The sequence below is a fragment of the Carettochelys insculpta genome, chromosome 1, assembly GCF_033958435.1.
Source record: "Carettochelys insculpta isolate YL-2023 chromosome 1, ASM3395843v1, whole genome shotgun sequence".
Taxonomy (NCBI): Eukaryota; Metazoa; Chordata; order Testudines; family Carettochelyidae; genus Carettochelys; species Carettochelys insculpta.
The window spans coordinates 19,493,517-19,519,688 of record NC_134137.1 but is presented as its reverse complement, the minus strand read 5'-3'; the positions used below and the strand labels follow the sequence as shown (position 1 = coordinate 19,519,688).

Below are 26,172 nucleotides of genomic sequence, written 5' to 3'. Positions count from 1 at the left end.
GGAAACTGAGAAAAATAAAGAACCATTGGCTTTTACCAGCCTTTATCATAGTCATTTGTAGGTGTCACTTCCATCAGTAGTAAGTTTTAGAAAAATCAGGCAGAAGTGATTTTGGTTTTTGTTTGTTGACTGTCTCTTACGTAGGAAGGGATTGTGAAGCATATTATTTTTCAATTACAAATATACATCAAAATAAGGACTCTGCATGAGATCTGAAAAATCTATACCGATACTGTGTCCTGTATGTAGTACTGAAGTAGGACTTTCCAGTATCGGGCCTGATCTACAACACTAAATCTGATTTTAGTCTTATGCTTCAACAGTGGGGAAAATGGATCCAGATCCACACAACCTTCATGTCTTGGGCCCAACCCTGGTCCTAATATGGAAAGAGGTGGCATACAGACCCACCAGTGCAGGGGGCAGCGTTTGACTGCTGCTGGAGAACGTGGTATCACTGTAAGGTGGGGAGACCACACACATATCAGCCATCCATTTAGGTGAAAACAAGCCAGGCTCATTTCTCAGCAGGTGAGACGATGACAAACACTGAGCAAAGGAAGTTAATCTACAACCAGAAATGTGGGGTGGTTTTTTTATTACTCTGATTATTAAAATCAGTGTGGTGCTCCTGCCAACGCTTTGTTTTGTTGGCACAGCAACACGCTTTAGCTGTGCTAACAATCTGTCCTTGCTCTATTCCTATCCCTTAGTGTTGTCCCAGAGAGAGAGAATCTCCTGGAAAAAACATTTTTTTGAGGTTTTTTTAGTTTGTGTTCCTTTTGAGTGCTAAAACAAGTCTGATCACTATTTTTAATAATATCTTTGGGAAAGAGAGAGTCTGTTTATTTGCCAGACTTGAGAGAAAAAACCTCACATCGTGCCCAGACCTGAAGCGTGCCTTCTCTACAAAACAAATCTGAGCACTGAAAACTATCTTTACCTGTACCTCAGGAGAATGGGAAGTGAAGGAGGCCTTTACTCTCTAAGGATATGTCTACACAGCAAAGTTATTTGGAAATAGCAGCCACTATTTTGAAATAATTACGCGAATGTCTACACAATGCCAGCACTATTGTGAAATAATTTTGAATTAGTGGGTGCCTTATTTTGAAATTGGTAAACCTCCTGGTATGGAGGAAAATAGCTGTTTTGAAATAGAGGCTGTGTTGACAGGGAATAAGCCAGAGTGTGTCCAATGGTTCCATTTCGAAACAGGCTCTATTGTGTCTGGACGCTCTTTTGAAATAGTTGAGTGCAGTTTCAAAATGCATTTAGTATGTAGTTGTGCTATTTCAAAATAAGCTATTCCAGAATGTCTCTTCCGGAATAGCTTATTCAGGAATAACGCTGCTGTGTAGACATAGCCGAAGAGCCCCATTCATATCTATGCCAGAGTATTGCTACTTGATGACTCTTGGTAGACTTGGTTCAAATCCCAGTGAGACAGGTGGCCTATCACAAGAAGTATTATCCGTGATCCATTGTTAGCAGCCTTCGCAGAGCAGTCAGAGATGATGGTGTATGGAGACTGAGCTACTTTCTTTCCCCTCAAGGTCAGGCTTGTTGAAAGTATTTGACATGTGGGATGGGGCACATGGCTCTGCCTGCCAGGTATCTCTTAGTGTTCACCACTCGGGTTTGTGTGTCACCTCTTCTGCTTTGGAAATAAATGGGGGAGGGCATTCAGCACCTTCCTAGGTGCTTTTGGCCCCCTCCTCTGGCCATCCGCACTGGCTTATTGTTAAATACCCCTATTGTTAAAACCCTCCTACATTGCCTAATGGCAAGGAACTCTGGCTTGCCTAGCTGTCAAACCTGCCTAGATAGGCTGTGAAGCTCTGCCTTAATTTACTTTGCATAGAATTTCCAAGAATCTAAGGGAGGCCCGGTACAAATTTTAAAAAATGGCAGACACTCCCAGCTGACCCTTCCTAGTTATTTGTGTGTGCATGTGTGTGTGTCTGTCTCCAAGAAGCTTTCACTGCCGCCACCAACATTGCTGGAGCCACTCTGGCAATTAAATAGAGAGTGTCCCTCTCCAGGGCTCTGTCTGGTACCACCCCTGAACACCCCTCATTTGCTGGAGAGACAAACGGCAAGCTCTACAGAACACTCTTTCCCCCATGTAGTTAGCTGGATTGCCCTGCAAGGGGGCACTATTTCAGCTCCAGCAGTTGGAATATTTTTGTTTAACAGTTTTTTTTTCTTTCCATTGTTTCACATGTAAAAGAAGTAAGTGCTGTTTTGAATGCAGGACACAAATGTAGGTGCTCATGAAGGTGGATGCCTTCTGGCATTGCAGAGAACCTGTATATTTCATAATGTGGTTTTTGATATGCAAGTCACCACACCTGTGGCTTTGATTTGGGAATATTTTATACATAAATTGTGCTACTTTCAGGGGTATAGGTAGTAAGCACATACAGACCAGACTGCAAATAAGTCATTTACAAACTGCGGGAGTTGTCTAAAATATGGGAGCTGGATTTGCTGCTGACGACTCCTAGATTTGGAGGCTTCTTACCTAAATAGCAAAGTATTGTGTGTGAGATCAGGTTTAGATGACTGGAACGAAAACATGCAAGCCAAACACTCCTGAACTGTGCAGTTTGGATCTACACCCAAAATGTTGTTTCCTGGACATATCTCTAGATCAAGCTAACTTCTATCCAGTGAAATTCAGTTTTGGTCATTACAAATGTACAGTGAGAGACAGTCCCTGCTGGAGCAACTTGATTGTTCAGATTAAAGAGTATTATTATTAGGTACATTGAAAAACTTGCTGGATTTGCAAGCTATTGCTTTGAGTGGTGTGAGGGTGTTTTCTGGTCCTGCTTGTAGGCTAGGGGCAGGGTTGGTAGGGAAGCAGAGAGTCTGTCAATGGTTTGCCAAGAATAATCCTAGAAAGTGTGGGGAGAATTGTGTCTCTCTATCTTATGGAGCAGCCTGCTTTATTTATCTCTGATTTTGGTGGTTGTGTATTTTTGTGTGTTTATCTTTCTGGATTCTATGAGTAAAAATAGATATACTTCAACATCCCAGGAAGAGTATGTTATGTGTTTTTGTCTGACTTGCATTTCTATGTCATGAATATTACAATTATCCCCATTTTACAGAGGGAAAGCTGAGGCTTTACGGATCCCTTTAAACTGGACACAAGCTTTTCCCATTTCTAAAGATCAATCTCTTCATAGAGCCACGTGCAGTTACAGTCCCCTTTTATCAGGCTTTGCGGTTTCATGTAATGCAAATAAAATCCTGTAACAATGTATGGTTTTGTCTTAGCCTCATTTTGCAATCGGACCATGTGTAGAGCTTCGTTGTTTTAATGATAGTTCATACCCATGCTGTCCTGAGCAACTAATCAAAGTCTGGGGCCCTGGGGCTTTTCCAGTAGGGAGTAAAGTTAGTTTTGGAGTTTGGTCTTTTTGTTGATGCAATGTTTTTTTTTTTACAAGGAATGTAGGATCCTGTTTCCAAGCAAAGGAGCTACACAGAGGACAACTGCTCTTTCCTGTCAGTACACTAAATCTCTCTGGACTCTTTTCAGGCCATTGCTGTCAGTTTACTCACTCTCTCTCCTCTGCCCTTTCTCATATACCTCAACCCAGACCATACTCACTGGAACTCTCTGCACACAAGATGCTAATTTCTGGGCAGGCCTTTCTTTTAGGTGAGGGCGTGTGAAAACAATATTTGAGGTAGAAGGTGTCCTTAAGCTTGTAACACGTTCCCAGCAGACCCATTTCAGAATCAAGACTTACTTGGTAATTTATGATGCAATTCTATTTCTATAACCAACCAGAAATATCTGATACTGAGGCCTTGCAGCATAACACATGTCAAATTAAACCCCGATTCCCATACCTACCGTGTGTATCACTGTCCAACAACAGTCACACAGGAGTCCAAGAAACCTGATTTGTAGATTTTTAGGGGCTGATCCTGCAAGCACCTATGTGCTCTTGTGAATAGTTCCATAAATTTCCCAGTTGGTTTAAATGTTTCTACATATATGTTGTCAAACTGGCACTTTATAGCATAATCCTAGTGATCTGACAATGGTTTTGTGTCTCACCCATTGGATAATAATTCCCATTGTGATCTGAAGGGCATAAATGTTAGAAATGTGAGTCCATTTCTGTGAGGAGTGATATTTTAAAAAAAAAAAAAAAAAAAAAAAAAGTAATTCTGGGACTCGAAAGGTGCCTTTTGTCTTTTAACCAAAATGCAGAATGTGAAGTCTGTATCCGAGACCCCGGCAGTACCACCAGTGTCAGAAGATGAAGATGATGAGGATGATGCTGCTCCACCCCCAGTGATAGCGCCACGACCTGAACACACAAAATCAGTGAGTAAGCTAGAAATTGTTGTTTTCTTCCTACAGATCTCACCATTTCAGGTGAGTCTGTGTCTTTAGTCTGCCCTGGGTATGAGAGGTTGCACTACCCCAAGGACACACCTCAGAGCCAGTTGTAACCCAGAGTCGCCAAGGGCGGGTCTGCCCTAGGCCTGAAAGTCGATTAGATGCACGATTCGAGCTGTGACGATAGTGTGGCTGGAATCGATGTATCTAAGATCGATTTATCAGGCTGTCCTCACAGAGGAAGGTTGATGGGAGAGTTTCTCCTGTCAATTTCCCTTATTCCTCATGAGAATGAGGAGTACCAGGGTCGACTGTTGAGTCCTGATGGTTCTCCTTAGTGCGAATCTACTAGGTGCATTAAATCGAACCCAAGAAGATGGGTTCTGACCAGTTTGATCTTCCAGTAAATATAGACATGCCCAGAACGTGTCTCCTTTTTGCTGGGGGTGTGATTTCCAGCTTGAGGGGACATCCTCACACTAGCTCTTGTTGGGCTGGCATGCTAAATATACCAATATGGTTGGGCCTGCGGGGGATGAGGGGTTAGCCACCCCAAGCATGTGCTGTGGTCTCAGATGGCTACATACTTGGGTGCCTGCGTCTCTATTTTTAGCATGCTGAGCTATCAGGCCTATCACGTGTATGTATCCGGCACAGAATGCTCGGAGGAAGGAGTAAAATAGGGTAAACAAGTTGATCGCAGATATGCAGTTCTCGGTATAGCAGTTGCGTAGCTATAATCGATGTGGGTCCAATCGACTTACCTGGCCATCCTAACTGAAGAAGGCTGATGGGAGAGTTTCTTCTGTCAACCTTCCTTATGCCTCGGTAAAGGGTTCAACTGCCAACCCCTGACAGGTCGATTTTGCATGTTCCTATCAGACTTGTGAAATCAAAGCCTGGAAGATTGACCCTCAGCGGGGTGATGTAGACATAGCCTTACTTGCTTCATTGCTTGGAACATGCTACTGCTAAGGACAGGCATTTAGTGCACAGAGGTCTTTTGTTCTTAATCTTCCTTTTAATACCACATATTTACCCCCCTTACCATAAAGGTATACACCCGTTCCGTGATAGAGCCCCTTCCGCCTCCTCCTACCAGAGATGTGGCCACCTCCCCAATCTCCTCGCCATCTGAAAACAACACAACATCCCCTGACACAATGGCCAGGAATACAGAGAAACAGAAGAAAAAGCCGAAGATGTCAGATGAAGAAATCTTGGAAAAATTAAGTATGTCCTCTTTTAAAGTCCTTATTCTGCTTTGTTTGGTGGCTTAGAGACAAATCTTTAATAAACAGAAATCCTGTGACAGTTACATTCTGAGATCTCTCACTTCAGATGCTGCTTTATGACTCAATGTTTGTACTTGTTCAGTGACCAACTCAAGTGCAAATTTAAGCACTGAGAACTTTATTTTCAGGCATGCTGAGCGGGATGATTGCAAGTGAAGCCTGTGGCAATTAGGGCCTGAATATTTGCATATATTTATTTTAGTGTGAAAACAGAAACCAACCTAGATGTTGCTTTTTCTCAACTCTAGGATGATTATATTTAACTTTGTTAGACTGCAGGTGAGCAAAGATTATTACTTTGACTACCAAAGTTCTGTTTCCTGGCCCCCCCAAAAAACCAAAACCAACCAACCAATAAAAAGCCACCTAAATAAAATCAGCATAAGGGTAGGTTTTCTGTCCTCCCCTAGATGCCATGCCTAACCTGACTGATGTTCAGAGGGTCAGTTGCCCACCACTTTCTGTAAATCAGGACCCCAGTATGGGTCTCAAAAATCAAGGTGCCCCAGATCTCTGGTCATAGACCCTCCAAATACTTTCAACACTTGATTTCAATTTGAAACATTTTAAAAAAGCAGGCAGGTACTGGGGTGCCTTTAACATCAGTGTTTACATCTGAGACCAGCATTAGCCCTCAAAAAAATCTCCTCCCCGCTCTTCCCAAAAAAAGACAAATTAAAGATCCTTTCCTCACTAAAACAACCACTCCTCTAACCAGAGCTCTTTACCTGGCCCTGCTCCCTTCCAGGTCATGGATCAAATAGTTACCCTGAAGGTTCCCAGCCTCCGACTTAGAAGTCATCAGTTAGCAGTAGTAGTAAGCCTCTTCCACACCTACATCTTGGAGCATAGGCCATTCATGACCATTCACCACCAGGCAATCTTTTCCAGGTCTGACGAGGTGTATACCATCTTTTTAGTGTCTGCCTTCAGATCTCTACATCAGGTGTTCCTTGGGCATCCTCTTTTCCAAGTTTTAAAAATTTAAGACAATAAAACATAATTTACACAAATCAGCTGTAATACAAGCACAAATTATAATGACACACAGGGCCAGCTCCTCAGCTGCCCTAAATTAAGGTAGTGTCGCTGAACTCCAGTTAGGAAAAATGTGCTACTTCAGAGAGTGAGTAAGCTCTGGAATAGACTTCCAATGGAAGTTGTGGAATCTCCATAATTGTAGGTTTCTAGAAACAGGTTAGGTAAACACCTATCAGGACTGGTATAGATTTACTTGGTTCTGCTTCAGCACAGCGGAATTGACTAGAAGACCTCTTATGGGCCCTTCCCTCCCACATTTCTATGATCACTGTTGTTTATATTACCCGGTTCCTCAATCATGGACTTGGGCCCCATTGTGTTTGGTTTGGTACAAATGCAGGGCACACAGTCCTCAGCCCAAGTGCTGACAACATAAGTAGATCTAAGGCCAGTCACTCCAGGCGGGGCTGTGTGTCTTAGTGCTGAATATTCTGTGCAAAATGGCTTAACATCTGAGTTAGGGAAAACACTTCAGGCTGAGATTTTTCAAAACAGTTTAGGGCATTTTCATTCACTGTGCCCACTGCTATGAAAGATAAGCCTACCTTTTGAGCAAATAAAATCAGATTTTTCATTATTTAAAAGTCCATATTTTCAGGGCCTAATATTGGATGTGTTAAAACCAAATGAATTCTTGCATGAGTAAGAGTGCTATGCATGAGCAAATGTTTGCAGGATCAGGCCATTCTGTTCTGTTGGCAAAGGAGCGGCTATTCTGTATTGGAAGGCAACTAATTAGAATCACTTAAGGCAATTTGAACACAACACTTGCAAAGTCACTACAGCTGTCTTGTATTAAATGTGTCAGACTTACTGGATTTGCTTTAAAGGGCCATGTGTCCACATCATGTTCATTCTTTCACATTGGCACCTTTAGCAACACCTCCTGGCATCTGCAAGATTGGGTTTTTGCTGGAAGTTTTGCCACGTGTTGTCTCCCCAGTGTGACTTCATTCAAAGGGGCAGTGTTGAAATTGCTCATGTGGGGTTTGAGTTTGGCCCATACGTGGATCTTCTGACAGCCACTTAGAGTTCCTGCAAATGTAGTTGAGAATGGTCATACTGGGTCAAACCAAAAATCAGTCTAGCTCAGTATTCTGTATGAGAACGGACAAAGGAATGAACAGAAGAGGTAGTCACCAAGTGATCCATCCCCTCACCCATTCCCAGCTTCTGGCAAAGTTAAATGAGAATTTAAGAAGAAAATTTGCCAGCTGACGAGAGGACAATGTTTTCCAGCACGTTACCAACACTTCCACGGCTTACCAGGCTCTTAGGAGACATTTAGGGGTAAATTACAGCTAAATAACAGCACAGAACACTGAGAGCCAGGACTGGTGACTGGAAACAAACTTTATGGGACCACAGGAAACTTTGCCACACCCGTGATAAGTGGCCATCTGGCTAACTAAAATCATGCCCGACTTTGGTGTTTGCTAGATGAGAGAGTTCTGGATTAGAGAGGTTCAACCTGTACAAATACAGAAAGATTTGAAGAACTTTCAGTGCATATGCAGCACTTTGCAAGCCTGAACTAATCTTTGCCAGCCTCCAGTGAGGCAGAGTATTATTACCTCACTTTACAGGTGGGGGCACTGAAGCAGAGATTAAGGCTAATGTTTAATAATATCACAACTCTGAAGCCCTGTCAGTACCCTTCTCCAGCATTCATTAAATTTAGTCTGAACCCTAGGCCTATGTGTGACACTGGAAGAGAGGTTCCTTGGGCCCTTGCCCAGTAGTTCATCTGCAAGGAGCAAGGATCGCTCCTATAACTGTGGTCAGTTCTGGGTTTGTGGAGTTGGGCTGCCTCCCCAGCTGTTACTTCTGTCTGCCCCAGATCCTGTGGTTTGGCCATTCCCCGCGGTGTCTGAAAATAGCCTGTTTTTACATTGCTTGCCGCTGGCTTTGCAGGCCTCATTACTCAATGCCAAGTGGTCCGCAAAGGCTACTGTGCATCTCATTGGTATTTCTGCTCAGCTCTGGACACTTGGGAAAATCTCACTGTATGCAGACTGCTCAGGTAACTTGCGAACACTACGTTTGGAAAATCCGGGCTATGTTTCCAATGCCTTTATTAACCCCAAAATGGTACTCATTCATCTCTTTCCATCTGCCCCATGGTGCTGGAACAAATTGTATAGTGGGGGTGCTGAGAACCATTGAACCAAACTGTAAACCCTGAATATGATGGAAACCACTTCAACCCAGAGGATGCTGCAGCAATCCTCGTTCCAGCCCCTATGCATCTGCCTGTGCTTTGGGGAAGGTTGGCTTTCATTTCCTCTCTGATTCTCAGCCTACACGGGGATGAGGATACTAAGGCTATGTGTACACTAGGCAAAGTAAGTCGACTGCAGATATGTAATTGTAGCTATGTCAGTTATGTAGCTAGCATCAATGTATCTGTTCTCAGCTTAGTTGGCTGTCTTTACTGAAGAAGGTTGACTGAGGAGGAGTACAGGGGTCGACTACAACCTCTGAGAGGTCAATTTCACACATCCCTACCAGGCACGTGAAATCGAGCCCCAGAAGATTGACCTTGAGTGGGTTGATCTTCTTGGCTAGTGTAGGCGTAGCCTTAGTCACCACCAACGGAGGTTGTTCAGATCAAAGCTCTTTGTAAACAGTAACTGGAAGAAATTGAAAACCAAAACACTTCACTGATTATTGAGGAAGGCCCTCTGGGAACAAGGAAGGTTTCTATCGGAATCCTTCCAGGTTGCCAGCGAGGCACGCTTTTTGGGACAGCGGGTTCCAGGATCTGTGACTCTGGGGCAGTCCACCTGGCAGTCTGCCCTGTGGCCAGGGACCCAGTGGTTTCCCAAGTATGGCTCTTGGGCAGCTATCAAGCAGACTGTCCCATGGTGAGGGTTTTATCCCCTTTGATGGAGAATTTCAGAATGTTTGGGTTTTGTTCTAAATTGGAATGAAACTGAATCTCCAGCTATCAAAACACTCTGTGAAATGGAACATTCTACCTAGTTGTCTGCACTCATCCCCTTCCTTGCCAGAGAGTGGAGCGGCCATGCTGGTGGGATGAATATGAGCATACATGGCATGTTAACTGTGGTGACAATGAAACTTAATGGCCTTCCATCAAATAAGTTTTCTTTTGAGTCCTGATCTTTCAAGGAACTCCATGTGAGCAGCTCCTGTGTCTGCCCTGTGCAGCTGCAGGAATTTGCCTGTGCAGAATTCATTGGAGGTTGGGGCCTTGGTGAACAGAGATAGCTCTTGCATTGGGGTGTAATGAACATTTTAAATCATACTCTCCCCTTCCCCCTTTTTTTAAAGGAAGTATCGTGAGCGTGGGTGACCCCAAAAAGAAATATACACGGTTTGAGAAGATTGGACAAGGGTTAGTATGTGCCATCCCTCCCCGACCCCCTCTCCACCCCGGTAAAAACAAAGCAGAAAACCCAGTCTAGGGTTGTTTGCTGGGAACAGTATCATCATTTCCCTTCCGCACCACCCCCCCTTTGTGTACTTGAGTCATAGTGACTCTGAGGTTTTGGGTGATGGTTTAATATTAAAATATATGTCATTAGATGACCATGTTGCTAAATATGTCTGTGTGCAGGGAGAGAGTGGCTTATTTCACTGCACAAAACCCTCTGCAAATTACAGATTAGCTTTCAGAATTAACCCTCTCTGCTCAGCGTTGGTTTAATGTCCCGCCAGGTGGGGTGCAGGAGTATCAGCTGACTCAGCAACAGATTACCTCTTTCTTTACTGAAAGTTAATTCAGTTGTTTGAAGATGGCTGTGGAGCTACTGTACAAATGCTGAGTACACATTTGACAACAAGAAGTCCTGTGGCACCTTATAGACTAACAGATATTTTGGAACATAAGCTTTTGTGGGCAAAGACCCACTTCATCAGATGCATCAGAAGTATCAGAGGCCAGGATGAAGTGTCTGATGAAGCGGGTCTTTGCCCATGAAAGCTTATGCTCCAAAATATCTGTTAGTCCATAAGGTGCCACAGGACTTCTTGTTGCTTTTGAAGGTACAGACTAACTCAGCTACCTCTCTGATACATAGTACACATATTGAACAGCAACAGAGAGGAAGCCAAAAAGCAGTCAAGTAGCACTTTAAAGACTAGCAAAATGGTTTATTAGGTGAGCTTTCGTGGGACAGACCCACTTCTTCAGACCATAGCCAGACCAGAACAGAATCAATATTTAAGGCACAGAGAACCAAAACCAGTAAGCAAGGAGGACAAATCAGAAAAAGATAATCAAGGTGAGCCAATCAGAGAGTGGAGGGGGGGGGAAGGTCAAGAATTAGATTGAGCCAAATATGCAGACAAGCCCCTATAGTGACTCAGAAAGTTCCCATCACAATTTAAACCATGTGTTAATGTGCCAAATTTGAATATAAAAGCCAGCTCGGCTGTTTCTCTTTCCAAAATGGTGTGATAATTCCTTTTCAGTAACACACATACCTTTTGGTCATTGACAGAATGGCCATTAAAATGTTGACTAACTGGTTTGTGGATCTGGAGTGTTTTGATGTCTGTTTTGTGCCCATTGACCCTTTGTCTAAGGGAGTTAGAAGTCTGTCCAATATACAAAGCATCTGGGCATTGTTGGCACATGATGGCATATATGATGTTAGTGGAGGAGCATGAGAAAGTGCCCGTGATTCTGAGAGTAACCTGGTTAGGTCCAGTGATGGTATTTCCAGAGAAGATATGTGGACAAAGCTGGCAGCGGGCTTTGTTGCAGGGAAAGGTTCCAGGACTGGTATTCCTGGGGTATAGACTGTGGCTGTTAGTGAGGATCCTCATGAGGTTGGGAGGTTGTCTGTAGGAGAGAACAGGCATGTCACCCAGGGCCTTCTGGAGTGTGGCATCCTGATTAAGGATAGGTTGTAGGTCTGTCCCACGAAAGCTCACCTAATAAACCATTTTGCTAGTCTTAAAGTGCTACTTGACTGCTTTTTGTTTTGATAGTACACATATGGTTAACTTTTGTTCCATTTAAAGTATTCAGGCCTTTCTCTCTCTCTCTATCTGAGCCACTAAAACTAATGGAAGATTTGCTACAGAATCCAATTGGTGTAGGATCCAGCTAACTATCCCTCATTACAAATGCCACGTCTGTCTTGCTTCACTGATTCTCCTCTTTTATTTTTGCATGTTGGAAAGGAGCAAGGAGCGAGGGTTTGATGTCCTGTCAATTTAGACAGGATCAAATCATGTTCTCAGTGATTTTTCCAGAATGAGGCCCCATCAACCACAATGCTGAGACCCTAGGCATGTGAAGAGGTGGTGGTGTTCGACCCAGCTCCTTAATATATTCTGTTCCACTCCTTAGCCATTGGGGTTTGCTCATAAATGTTTTATTCTTAGAACTGTTGTGTAGCAATCAAGTTGAAATGAAATGTTAATTTAAGAAAAATATTAATGGATTGGAAAATTCTTTTTATTTAGAACACACTTGTGTAGCACTAATTTTTTTCTCTTCTCTTTGGTTAGCGCCTCAGGCACAGTATATACAGCAATGGATGTAGCTACTGGACAGGAGGTGAGTGCTGCCAGACTGGTTCTTTAATGGGCTTTGGAACGGGCCCTATAGATTCTAGATGACACTACAAAAGACAGAGCTTCTTGGTGACCTTTAGCTTTTAATGAGAACACTGGTTTTAATTTTGTAAGAGAGAGGCCTGCGCTAGTGGTCTGAGTGTAGGATTGGAAAATACCCCAGGTTCCTAAATTCTCAACCCCGTATAGCTTCACATTTGGAAGGATTTTCTTTGCAGCCATGAGGGGTGTGTATAAACATGCTCATGATCTGTGTTATTGACATACACAGTGTATATTTATCTGTATAGTTCAGTTTCCCAGAGCTCTGCCATAGATGGGCCCATCCACTTGACCCTCATTTAGGCAAAAGATCTGCTTCCCATCTGCTGCCTACAGTGAATCTATTTGACCTGCATGGAAAATCTCCGTTTCCCTTTCCCGATACAATTTCTGTCTGTTTGCTTATCTGCACTAAGCCTGATGGATCACTGGGGCAGGAACCATCCCATTTTAAAGGTCTAGAAAGCACACAGTACATTATGGGTAGTATCATAAACTAATGACAATGGGTTCATAAGACCTGAGAAGATAAGCTTCTATATATTTAGTGCATTGCGTATTTTGCCTTGATAGACTAATGTTCATTCTGATAATGCCAAAGCTGGTATTGAGATAAACAGGAAAGTTTGTAGTGTTATTGGTACTTGAAATTTGGATCCCATTTGCAATTATACAAAGCCAGCAATTAAATATCAGTAGTTTTGCAACTATCTGCTTTTGCTGACACTGTATGAGGAATTGAAAAGGGGTGAGACGATTTGATGTTCCTGAAATCCTTTAATTCTTGTATTGTGTTAACCCATTCCTTGCTATGCTCAGTTTAAGTCTGGCCTGGACACCAGCATCAATCTTCACTTCTACTCTGAAGTTCATTGACATTGAAAGGCAACAAATTTAAAGTAATAAAAAGGAAAACGAGGACTTAAAAAGAAACTTTTCCCAGGAGAGCTGGAGGCAGGCTATCCCATAACGATGTGTTAGGGGCCTTCTTTGCACTGAAGCTTCTGATGCTGGTTACTGTCAGACAAAAATAGTGAGTGAGTTAGTTGGACCACTGTTCTGATCCTGTCTGGCAACTGCTGGGCTCCTAGGTTCTTTCCAGTTCTTTAGAGCTAGGACGGATTCTTCTCTGGCTGTATTCCCTAGTCTCTATCATAAAACTGTCTTGTATGTAACACGAGTCTCTTGACTCTTACGCTGTTATCTAACAAATATATGGGTGGACAAAATCCCCCTGATCATAAGATTTCTTGTCTCACACTGCTGTGAGATCTGGCCGTGATACCAGATACCCTCTGTTTTTAAAGCCTTCTGTCCAGAGAGAACAGATGTCACCATTAAATGTCAGTTTGACAGCTTTGTAAACACTGTTAACCGGAAGCACTCTCTCTCTAGTCTCACCTGTGTCAGTCTTCTCTGTAGCCTCTGTCACAATCATTTTGAAGCATTAATTGCAGCCGTTTGTGGGCATTTTCCTTTCTGGCTCCTGTCCACTAGAAATGATGCCTTTTCTATAAATAGCCCTTTGTCATAAAGGTGTAACGACGTTCTCTTCATTTTATCTTTGCCTAAATGTTATACAAAAACCAACTGGCCTGTAACACAAAGGCTATGTCTACACTACAGAGCTCCTTCGAAAACAGTTCTCCTGGAAGATCTTTTCTGAAAAAGCCCCTTTCAAAAGAGTGCGTCCACACACAAAAAAGCAGATTGGAAGATCGATGCGCTCTTTTGATAGAGAGCATCCATGCAGCCCCTGCTCTTTCAAAGGAATGGTCCAGGGATTGAAAAATCCGGTGCCACGAGGACTCCTCTTTTGAAAGAAGGGCCCCGCATAGTGTCTAGACACATTTTCTTTCAGAAGAAGGTGCTCTTCCTGAAACGGGAGTGGAAGAGCACTTTCAAAAGGAGCACTGCGTTCTTTCCATTTTCTTTCAAAAGAACGCTTTTTGCGTGTAGACACTCTGCGGGATCTTTCAAAAGAACCCTCTTCTTTTGAAAAATCTGCCCAAGGAACTTGCTAGTGTAGACGCGGCCAAGCTGAGCCTGCAATCTTCTTCATACTCATTAGTCCCATTGATTTAATAGTAAAATGATTATACTAAGATTGTGCCCGAGTTGTCCTTATATACTGCTATTGTGACTATTTTGTTACGAGTGTGAAAAGCATGTTGTATCAGACCTCTGTGCACATCTATGGAGATTTGTGTGTCTAGTGATGCAGGAAGACGCAAACTGTAATCAGAGGTTAGCGCCATCCCTTAAGTTATGGTTAGAGATGGGTCTGAACCAGATTCTCTGGTCCAGATGCCACCAAACTTTGGATCTGAACACTCCTGCATCCCCTTGTAGCGCTAGTTATAACAGAGTGAAATTAGTACCTTGAAAACCTGCTGCAGCTAAATGAATTTATCCCACAAATTTCTCAAAGCATTACTTGCATTTGAAGGAAGATGCTGATCTGAAGTAAAGAGAGCTGGACTCTGTAAAGAGTGAGCTTTTTAAAGAAATCAATCCCTATCATAGTAAAGAGCTGTTTGTTATTTTGCCATGGACACTTGAAGGATCAAGCCTGTCCAGTTATGACGTGGGCGTCTAGTAGGAAAATACTTACCTCTCCCAATTTTTTGGTTTGCTGCGCTGAATGCTTCTGGAAATGGGCTGGATTAAAGTACTTGCATGGTTACAAAACAGCATAGTATCCTGAGATGATAAAGTGGTGTTAAACTCTCTCTGAAGATTGATTTAAGTAGAGGAGACTAGAAACAGGAAGATTTCTAGGGGTGTTCATATATTAATGGCTTACATGTTTTTTCTCCTATTTTTAGGTTGCAATCAAACAAATGAACTTGCAGCAGCAGCCCAAGAAAGAACTTATAATCAATGAGATCCTTGTAATGAGGGAAAACAAGAACCCCAACATTGTCAACTACTTGGACAGGTATGTTCTTGTGGAAAAGCTAGACAGTGTACAGCAGCTGCCTTTGCCGTCCTTGAGGGTTCTGTTTGAATCCATCCCAGTGGGATAGTAACCGTGTGCCCCGATTTGGTGCTCTCAGTTCAGTTCTTAGTGGGTAAGTGTCTGCATCCAATAGCCTTCACGAGTTCAGACCACTGTGAAGAGGCTGCCACGGAAGGCTTTAGTTCTGTACAGTCAGGGTTCCAAGTTGTAGCCCTCTCCTTTGTTGCATTTTAGACCCAGAAAGCAGTTTCCTTTCTGCCAGCTAGCAGAAATGGAAATGAAGCCATGATGCTCGCATTTTCTTTCCTGGTCCACTGGAGCAGGGTTTCCCAACCTATGGGTTTCTGTTAGATTTGTTAAGGGTCACCAGCAGCTCCGAGCTGCATGTGATCTTAAAGAGGCATTTGCATCTCCTTAATGCTGTCACATCCAGCAGCTATCTCTGCCAATAGAGAAGCAATTATGCATTACAGAGACCTTTGATGTTTGTAGCTATCCCAGGCAAGCCACTTAATAGACTCTTGCAGTAATTTTTGTCCCCCTGTCCCTTCCCACCCTTTGTCCCTCTTCTGTTCCATGTAGTTGATTTGTCAGTTTTCATTTTTTGTGTGTATCTCCCCCAGCCCCTGAGTGTGACTCAGCCAGTCCCCCAGCCTCTGAGCTTGACCTTCCCAGCCCCCCTGTGTGAGTGTGACTCTCCCAGGCTCTCAGTGTGGCCCCCAGCTCCTGAGTGTGACTCCCCCTAGCACCTCCAGCCTCTGAGTGTGGGGTTTATGCCGGGGGAGTAGGGGGAGGGGTATGGGGTTGAGGGTCTTTCCCCTACCACAGCTCAGATCAACTATAATAATAGAATAACAATTAACTATAATAAATGTAGTGTTATTTTATTGTTATTTATGTATGTTCCTTTTTTCTTTGAAATAACTCCTATGAATATATAAACATGAGGGGTACAATTTTATGTTCTTGCATCAGACACAAAATTAGCTAGTTGCAGCACTGCCACCCCCCCACCCCTCCCCATTTTTGAATGGCCCTGGGTCAAGTCATCCTGAATTGTCAGAATGGGTCCCCATCTGGAAAAGGTTGGGAACCGCTGCACTGGAGCCATGGTGCCAATGGTGCTGCAGTACAGCTTGCAGAGAAATCTTGACCTACCAGGATCCCTGGGAACACTCTCCTGGGAGCAATCTCTTAAGATGACTGTGTGTCTAATAGAGCTCTCCTGGCACGCTGCGCCCTGAGTCAGGATAGAGCTGTTCAGCTACAGAAGAGAAAACATAAACAGGGCAGGGCACAGTCTGGGTCTGAGCAATGGAGTGCAAGTACATGCAGGGAGCCTTTCTCCCCATCCTACACACCCCTTCTCTGGGGCTGGATCCAATTAGAGGGACCCCCAGGGATGAGCAGAGCTGTTGCCCGAGGTGCCAGTAACTTCAAAGGGAGCAGGGCTCTTCCTTTCCCTTCTTTCCTGGGGTTAGGAGCACATGCTGTGCCCTTTGGAAGAGTACATCAGCTGCTACATTCCTGTTAGACCCCAAAGGGGTCCAAAGACCCCTGCTTCAGGCGTGCCCTCACCTGGAACTCTCATTGGGGGGTGATACCCCAGCATCACTTCTCAGGCAAGGCTGTGCCTTACAGCTTGTCTGCATGTACTGTCTGTTCTGATTTAGCTGTACGTGTTTCTAAACCAGTATTGTTACATCAGTACAAAACCGTGTGTACGCTAGCCCTGAGCCACAACCTTCTGGCTGTGCTGTGTGTTCTGATACCACCTTTCCACACAGAAACTAAACTTTCACCTATTTAAAGCAAAGAGCTTCTAGTCCTCTTGACTCTGAAAGTCCCAGTGTAAATTTGTCCAGTGTGTCAGTCAATGCAGCGATGTTTCCTGGAGTGGGTAGATGGTCTGAAGCACAGCTGTGAGGGAGATGGACTTCCCCTTTTCGCCAAGCATGGTGTTCATACTGAAACCTAATGATGCCTCTAGGAATATGAACCTTGTCAATTTTATTGTGGACCATTTTAGAAGGAACACGGAGCTCCTTTTATGCTAATTCCAAGCTGCCTTCCCTATTGCTGAAGGCCTCACATGTCCTCTACCCAGCTGTGCCCCCGGCCATATATGGCTTCTTTTTGTCTTGAGAGTTGGTGGTTAGCAGCAGCAGTGAGGCTCTATGAGCAGTGTTTGAGCCTGCAGCTTCTCTGATGGCTTATCCATCCAATATTGGATTTGCACAGTCGACTGCAATAACTGCATGTCAGTCTATTTCTGAATTCTCGAGTCTGAGAGCTTTTCCTTCTAGGAAGAAGTTCTTTTGCGTGGCTTGCACATATACTAGCAATGATGATGTGCCCTGTTGTAGCAGTCATTGCCAGGTATTTCCATCTGGTGATGTAGATTCCCAGGATTTTGGATCAATGTTGAATAAGGATGCAGTTATTAGCTATCAGAATAAAAACCTGTGGCATATTGAAGACTGAATATGTGGGGGCTGCATACAGTGACTTTAATTTAGTATCAAATTAAATCATTGGCAGCACTGTGTGTTGATTGGATTAGCTGTTTTCACACTTCATTAAAGTCCTTCATATTTAACTATAGTGCAGCTGCCATAAAATTAATGTCTAGGTTACTACAGAGCATTCAGGGCCTGAAATAGCACCCTTTGACTCTGGAACGTACACTTGAATCTTGGCTTGCTCCAGTCTTTTTCTCTTCAAAGGCATTGTAGATAAATAGCCATGAAGCTTGTGGATCTGTCGGATTATGTGGTGTAACAGAATACACATCTGTTTGACACAGATATTAATGTCCCCAAGACCTATTCTAAAGGGGTCTTTAGCAAAAATGCTGCATCTCCCACTTTTGTGTCAGCAGACTGCAGGTCAGCGGTGCTCTACATACTGCAACGTGATAGAGTGCTTTAGTACCTGTAGGGAGGACGGTTGCAGCTCTAAAAAAATAAATTGTGAATAAAATTCAGGGTGTATTAAGACAGAAATGTGACTTTGCAGAGGCCCCGGAGGGTTGTTATACCTTCAGATTTTCCCTAGTGTGTTTCTGAGACAGACATTAGTCTGTTAGGCTATGTCCACTCTGCAGAGCTATTTCGGAATACCGAGCTATCCTGAAATAACTTCTCTGCATCTATGAAACGTGCCTGGTATTTTGAAATATTTTTCGAGATAATGGGTATGCTATTTCAGCATCCCTGTATACCTTGTTGAAGGAGGAGTTAAGGGATGCCTCAAAATAGCGTAGTATTTCGAAATAAGGTACGCAATTAATCTTTATTTTGAGTTTAGGGCACAGTGTAGCCATAGCCTGGTTCAGATATGTTTGTGCCAACAGTAGAACATCAGTGTTACAGATACCTTGGAAATGGAGACTTTGTCATTTTAAACAAAATTTTATGGTTTTCCAAACTTCTAAAAGTTTACAGCTAAATGTTGACTGAATACGGCTTTGAAACATTAAAATGCAGAAAAATATGCTGCTTTGAACCATCTTCATTCAAATGAAACAAGCACTGAAAAAGTTTTCTTAACTCATCAAACCTTTTTTCCAGTTCACCCTCTTCTGATGGTAGTAGTTTACATTTAACACAGCACTGCATTTGCTTTCTTTTCTCCTTGCTGATGCCTGATTGTGTACTTCCAGTTCTAAATGAGGTCTGTGGTTGACTGGTCGGTTTGTAACTTTGCTGTTCCTAACTCTGAGGTTCTCCTGTATTTACTTCTCTCAGCACGTTGCATACAACAATCCTCTAAATCACACACTAAGCACGTACAAATAAGTCCTGAAACTCTTTCCCAACCATTTAATGCAATCACTAGAACTTTGTCATACCACCCACCACACTGCTTTTGTATAGTTCTTCCCATCATGCCAGGAAACCTGGGAGAGTCAGGGAGCCTTGCAGCACATCCTAATGGATTCAGAATCCAGGGGAACCAAAGCAGGGAGAAGAGTGTCCAGTCCTTTCTTCCAGACACCAGCCATCTTGCAATTAAAACGGGGCTGTCAATTCAAGCACTGTAGAGAACTGAATTGTCCCTCTGTTGAATGGAGAGATTTATAGATGTTGTTCCATTAGTGACTTGTAAGGTGACTTCCAGGAGCTCTTGGCTGCTCTGTCTCTCTCTTTTTTGGTTTGCGTTTTAAATAATTTTTTCCATCTCTGTAGAGTGTTGCGAAGAACATGAGATTAAATGTTGTAACTTTAACTTGGCTGATGAAGAGCAGTATGACAACATCCTTTGACAATAAGGCTGCTTCAAGGAGCGGTTATTATTATCTAATTAAGGATGCTGTGCAACACTGCGTGAATTGCACTTGACTTTTCCATTAAGAAAATCCAGAGGGATGGTAATTACCCTGTCTTGTTTAAATGCCTTGAGTACGTAAGATACCATTTTTGCCTTCACCTTTCTTGTAAAAGACACCTTGAACTGGTCATTGTACTGCTGCAGACAATAGGCAAAACAGCACCCAGATACTTCTGTAATACTGCAGTTGTAAAATGGGCGAATACTATACAGAGATTCAATCTACTGTTCTTTAGTTTTGCATCAGTGTAAACCTGGGGCTCTGCTGTTGAGTAAAAGGAGTAACATGGTGATGCATCAGGCCTGTCCTGGCCTGCTCTGTTCCCTGTCCTTTCTTGGACATGGACTGCATTTCAGATTGGAACGCAAATTTGCTTTTGCAGATCTCTCACTACAAAAGGCAGCATGGGGACGAATACGCTTGCAATTAGGCAACAGGACTGGGAAGTGAGAGGTCTAGGTTGCAAGCCTCTTATGGATCTATAGGCTTCCAGTGCCAGTTTGAAAACCAGATCCTGATAACTTCTGTTGCCCCAGTTCCTCTGGCAGTAAAATGGGGCTGGTCATGACTTATCCCTTTTGTATACTGCCAGGAACAGCATCTGAAATTTCTTTTTATTGCAGAACTTCTTCAAGGTCCCAACCAGTTTGGGTCCCCATAATGCTAGGTGCTATATAAAGAAAACTATGCAAGGGCAGTATATTTTTACTTGGAATCTCAATCTTCCAGTTCTTTGCATGTGTGTGGACTGCTGTACCAATGCAGACCCCCAGGGAGATAGCACAGAAGCCTTTGTTTTCATAACTTTTGAGAGAAATTTCCTATTAAAAAACAAAACAAAAAAATAACCACTTAGAAATTGAAACCTTCAACTGTAGCCACCAGTATGGAAAAGACCTATGCAATTGAATTCAAGTAGAATCATAGGGTTACCCAGTAATGTAATACTATACTGTGTGCCTTTAAAATTTAATAGATAACTCTAAGTTTCAGAGGTAGCTGTGTTTAGTCTGATTCAGCAAAAACAACAAGGAATCTGGGGGCACCGTAAAGACATGTTGTAGCCTGGTTTGTAAGCTTTTTTGGCTTGAGGATGGCAACTTTCAAGTTATTACATCAGCCATGGCAGCAAAGGTTCATTCACCTGTACATTGACTAAAGTGATAGATGCCATCATGTGCCAGCAATGCCCCTCTGTCGTGTTCCTTGGACAAACTGTCTCCAATCAACAGACTGAATGGACACAAATTTGACATCAAGAATGGTAACATACAAAATCAGTGGGAGAAAATTTTAACCTCTCTGGACGCACAATTAACACACTTGAAAATTGCCACCGTCAAGCAAAACAACCCCGTTGAAACTAGGCTGCAACATGAAACTACTAAGCTAGAATTCATGTGCAAATTTGACACGATTGGAATGGGAGTGGCTTGCTCATTACCATAAGTAATTTTCCAATTTAGGTATTCTCATGTTCTTATCTATGTCCACCTGATTGAGTTGGCTCTGATACAACACTCCCGTCTCTGTACCCTGCTATCTGTTTTCTTTCTCTTAATGCATCTGAGTAAGTGAATTGGAACTCTCAAAAACTTGTGACATGGTAAAATGTTTAGTCTTTATGGTGGCAATGGAGTCTGTTATAGAGAATGCTAAATTCTGTGTTAGATTGAAAAAAATTAATCATGCTCCATGGTAGGAATATGACTTTGTATCAAATACAGTGTGATTGTTCAAGTACCCGTAGAAAAGCTGTCATTTTCTATTTAATTCTGTAAGATTTTTCACCAGATCACATTTATAATGATGGACATTTATACAGTGTTTCTACAGAAAACTCTAAAAGTACCTTATAAACTGTAACGGAGGACAGACAGGTTTAGGGCCTGACACTCCCACCCCAGTTCACATTGAATTACATCTCATTCCATGGATAGCTTCATTTCAGTAGGGCTACGTAGTAAGGGTAGCAGAATTTGACCACTTGTGTTGTACCCAAAGTCTTGCAGCAGGTCAGTAAGAGGGAACAGTAAGTGGGTATCCTGACTTCTCATCCCTTTTTCTGTCTCAGGAACTGCCACCAAAAATACACTTGAAACGTATATGCAATAAAGAATTCAGTGACTAATACTGGCCTCTGCTGTGGTTAAAAATCAAAGTGAGGCAGGAGGTGGCAGCAGCCTGCTTCCTCAAATCCCATTTTCTCAGCTGGAGCTGGCAGGAAGCTTGAATTAATTCTGCATCCCCACAGGTTGTGTAAGATCTGTCAATTATTTAGAAGCTTAGGCTCTGGCATGCACATACGGCTGCCAATGGCACAGCTTCAGATTCCTGGCGTGCCTCTGGGCTCGGTCTGCTCATATCAGCTGCTCGGAATTACTTCCAGCTGGTGGGTTCTGTTGTGCATGGTCATGTAGGACATGTGGCTTGATTTCCCCCAATCTCTTGCCCATTGGGCAAGCTGGGTCATGCTGGAGAAGACACTAGTGGCAGAGAAGGTAGTGATGAAATCTGCAAGGGAGTTATGTCTAATTGTATTTGGCTGGAATGATGATGTGTAGGAAATAAAATCTTAAGTAGGGTGGGGGGAATTTGGGGTGCAATAGGTTTGGAAGTCCATTAGCAGAAGAATAGCCCAGTTACACAGGAGAAGCAGGAGTGTCCATGAACAAATTCATGCTATTCCACCCACCGTAGTCTTGTTCAAGAGGGAGTTATTGCCCAGCTTCCTACTGCCTTGGAAGAGACTCCAAATAGAACAGCAAAGGCAGCATTGCATGACAATTTCCTTTTCCCATGGATGTCTGGTGTCTAGAGACTGTACTCTCTGCATATGCTGGGAAACACAGGCCAGTCACTGCATGTTCCCGGGGCCTGCATATACTCCTGCAGGATACTCAAGGGATTTGCCCAAAGCTATGCAGAGAATCATTGTTGAACTGGGCTCGGGATGTTGGTCTCCTTGGCAACTAGTTTTGTGCACAGACCACTAGACTGTACCTGTTATCATTTAAAGCATCTCCTTTAGTGCAAGTCTTAATAGTTTGTATTACTTTGGCCTCAAGCCATCCTATGTAGCTCCGGAATCATGACTTCTATTTTAAAGAGAGATTATGCTTTAAAACTTCTTGATTCCCCTGGTTCAGCGATTTTAGCTAGTCATTGAACCAGACACTCACCATGCTTTCTATCTTTGGCAACTTGGGGAATTATCCATTACCATTTTCCTCTGGCCTTCAAGAGGCTGCAGGATTGATCATCTTACCACGGGGGGAGAATTCTTAAAAGGATGTTAATGCACAATGTCAGCACCAGCACCGCAGCTCTTAATCCGATTGGATTCTTGGTTTTTTGTTTTTTTTTTTCTGTCCCCAACCATGTCTGCTTTAGATAAACAGCCTGCAAAATGTATAACGCTGACCAAATAGATTTTATGTCTTATTATTTAGCTTTAAAAACAGAGCAGAATAATGGTGATGAGAGAGATGTTATAACTGGCATTTATTGGGAGGACAACAAATAAATTAAGCTTCCCACTATGGGCCCTGTAAAATGGAAGGTATTTTTTTTTTTGTCCCATTACAGTCCTAAAGTTGCTTCACAACAAGAGAAAAGTGACTGTTCTGAGTAGCACTGGCTCCCAAAGTGAATCTTTCAAAGTACAAATAGGAGTCAAATAAGGCTGCATCATTGGCCCAACCATGTTTGCGATTTTTATTGCCGTCCTCCTTTAGCTAATTGCTGGGAAGCTCCCAGCTGGCATTGAAGTCATTTATAGAATGCATGGAAAGCTGTTCAGGCTTAGCAAGCTGAAAGCTAAAAGTAAGATTTCTACCACATCTGTCATGGAACCTCACTATGCTGATGACAATTCAGATTTTGGCCACCCTGAGAGATCTTCAAACCATCCTTAAAGTGTTTGCTGACGCTTGCGCATGTCATGGTCTTACGTTCAAAAGCAAGAAGACCAAAGTGTTCCATCAGTCCTCTCCAAATGAGGTACCACATGCTCAATCAAATCAGTGGAGTAGTATTGGAGAATGTCAACCATTTCCTCTGCCTTGGACGTCATCTGTCATACAAGGCAGATATTGATGCAGAAATTCAACACTGCCTGAGGTGTGCCAGTGCAGCGTTTGCTCATTTATAGCACAGGGTTTTTGAAGATCATGACATTTGAACAGACACTAAGCTTCTTGTTTATCAAGCCATTATTTTTCCCAACTTTGGTGTCTGGGTTTGAAACCTAGACAATCTGTAGACATCACTTGAAAATTCTTGAGAGGCATCACTAATAATGCCTCCACCAGATCTTGAAGATCAAATGGAAAGACAGATGCATCAACTTGAGTGTTCTGGGGGAGACAAAGACCACCAGTACTGAGGCCATAGTCATCTGTCAGCAACTCTGCTGCATTGGTCACCTTGTCTGGATGCCAGACCTTGCCTCCCCAAACAGATCCTGTTATCTCCCCTGAAGGAAGGGTACCATAATGTGGGAGGACAATGGAATCACTACATGGACTTGCTGAATGATAACTTAAAGAAGTGCAATATTGACATTGACACTTGGGAGACACTTGCCCAGGATCACTCGAAATGGAGAGAAGTCGTACGCGATGTCCCCCTGCATTTTGAAGTTGCCTGCTGGCAAGCTAAGGAGGACAGGAAGCACAGAAGGAAGGAGAGACGGTCATGGTCATGGTCAGCAGTCTCCTGCCCCACCTGGAAACATCTGTCCTCACTGTAATAGAACTTGTGGTTCTAGGATAGGCCACCTGAGGATCCACAGCTCCCATGGAAGATGATGATAATTAGCAACGACTGATCGTACTCATCATCATAATTAGCAATTATTGTGAGGATAGCAAAGAAATTAAGTTTCCCACTGTGGGCTCTGTAAAGGAAAACAGTTTTTCTCCCATTATGGGTGGGTAAACCAAGGCAAGGAGGCACTGTGACTCATTCAAGGTCATATGAGTTAATGCCAGAGATGGAAGTTCTGCAACCTAGTGCCTTGCTTGTAACCTTAAGACTGCACATACTCCTTAAAGGTGTTAGGATTTCACCATAGCTTCCTGGAAGAGGGTAATTTTTGAACTGGCCCACAGAACCAGGTCCTATGCCAGTCACCCCCTTCCCAATCCCATTGCATCCTACTGTGGACATACCAGGAAAAGGTACAGCAGGGCTCTGTCCCGACAAAATTCACAGGTGCCCTATGGTTCTTTAGATAGTTTGACTTTAATGCCTGGGCTGTGGCAATTTGAAAATCAGGCAGCCACAACCAGCTCCCCTGTGGATGTGCCTTTTGCCCCTGCACCAATCAGCTCTGAATGCAGATGAGAATCTAGCCCAAGTAGGGCCTTGTGGTTGAAAAACAGAAGTAGGACACAGAAGCCCGCCTGGAAGCTTGGCTCTGCTACTTTGTGAGGCTAGTTAGAAACAGCCTGTTTAACCTCTGTGCTTTCATTTTCCCGCTGTAAAATGATGGTAATGCCTGCATGCCTGGCAGGGATACTGATGTTCACCTTTGTACATTGCATGAGATCCTTAGGTGTCATGGGCGCAATGGAAACAGTAATGATCATTCTTCAAGAATGCACAATATTTGCTAAAGATGATTTTATCTACAGTTTGCACACAGCTGATCCATGATATAACTGCAGCATATTGCTATGTCCCCACCTTTCCTGCCCTCCTCCCTTTTATTTTCATCTGCACCTTTCCCTATTGTTCTCAACTAAGATTGAAGCTCTGGAGTGGCAACATCAAATCATAAATCATTGGAGTACCAGAAATATGGTATGAATAACTTATAACTCTAGCACTGCTAAATTAACTAATAGCTGAAAGCCCATGCTGTCACCAGGTTAATTCAGTCATATATGTAAAATAACAGGATGAAAATGGCTGAGATCTTAAACTTTGGATGTAGCAGGCAGCAGATCCTGTATGTATGCTGGTTATGGGGTGGGTGGGTGTGATTTGTATCCAGGTGAGATTGTGTTGGAAGATTTGTGTTGATTTGTGCAGGTGGTGAATGAGGAATGTGTGCTAGAGTTAAGGGCTTTGTGTGTGTGTTTTGGGGTTTATTATACATGCTGGTTATGTGCTGGGAAAGTTGCGTGGGTTCATGGTGACAGGTACCAGGGTGTGGCAATTTGGCCACCTGATTCACCATCTGTAGAGTTTGCCCCATACAGTCAATGAATGTTTCACATAAGGATTAGTTGCAGAGTAAGTATCATAAAATTGTATAATACTAGAACTGGAAGAGATTTTGAGAGGTCATCGAATCCAGCCCCCTGCCCTTATGGCAGGACCAAGTACCTCCTAGACCATTCCTGACAGACATCTATCTAACCTGTTCTTAAGCATCTCCAGAGATGGAGATTCCACAACCTCCCTTGGCAATTTATTCCACTGTTTGACCATCCTGACAGTTAGGAACTTTTTCCTAATGTCCAACCTAAACCTCCCTTGATGCCGTTTAAGCCCGTTGCTTCTTGCTGTATCCTCAGAGGCCAGGAAGAACAAGTTTTCTCCTTCCTCCTTATGACACCCTTTTAGA

The 26,172-nt window shown here is 43.1% G+C and overlaps 1 protein-coding gene across 1 annotated transcript in view; it reads left to right on the top strand.

Annotated features, from left to right (window-relative positions):
• The window catches only part of PAK1 (p21 (RAC1) activated kinase 1), a 130,245-nt gene that overhangs the window by 85,233 nt on the left and 18,840 nt on the right, over positions 1–26,172 (top strand). Inside the window, exons 6-10 of the mRNA XM_074981206.1 lie at positions 4,238–4,354; positions 5,425–5,602; positions 10,003–10,066; positions 12,193–12,241; positions 15,129–15,241. Of these exons, the coding sequence (XP_074837307.1) occupies positions 4,238–4,354; positions 5,425–5,602; positions 10,003–10,066; positions 12,193–12,241; positions 15,129–15,241 (521 nt within the window). The remainder of the gene's footprint in view (positions 1–4,237; positions 4,355–5,424; positions 5,603–10,002; positions 10,067–12,192; positions 12,242–15,128; positions 15,242–26,172) is intronic.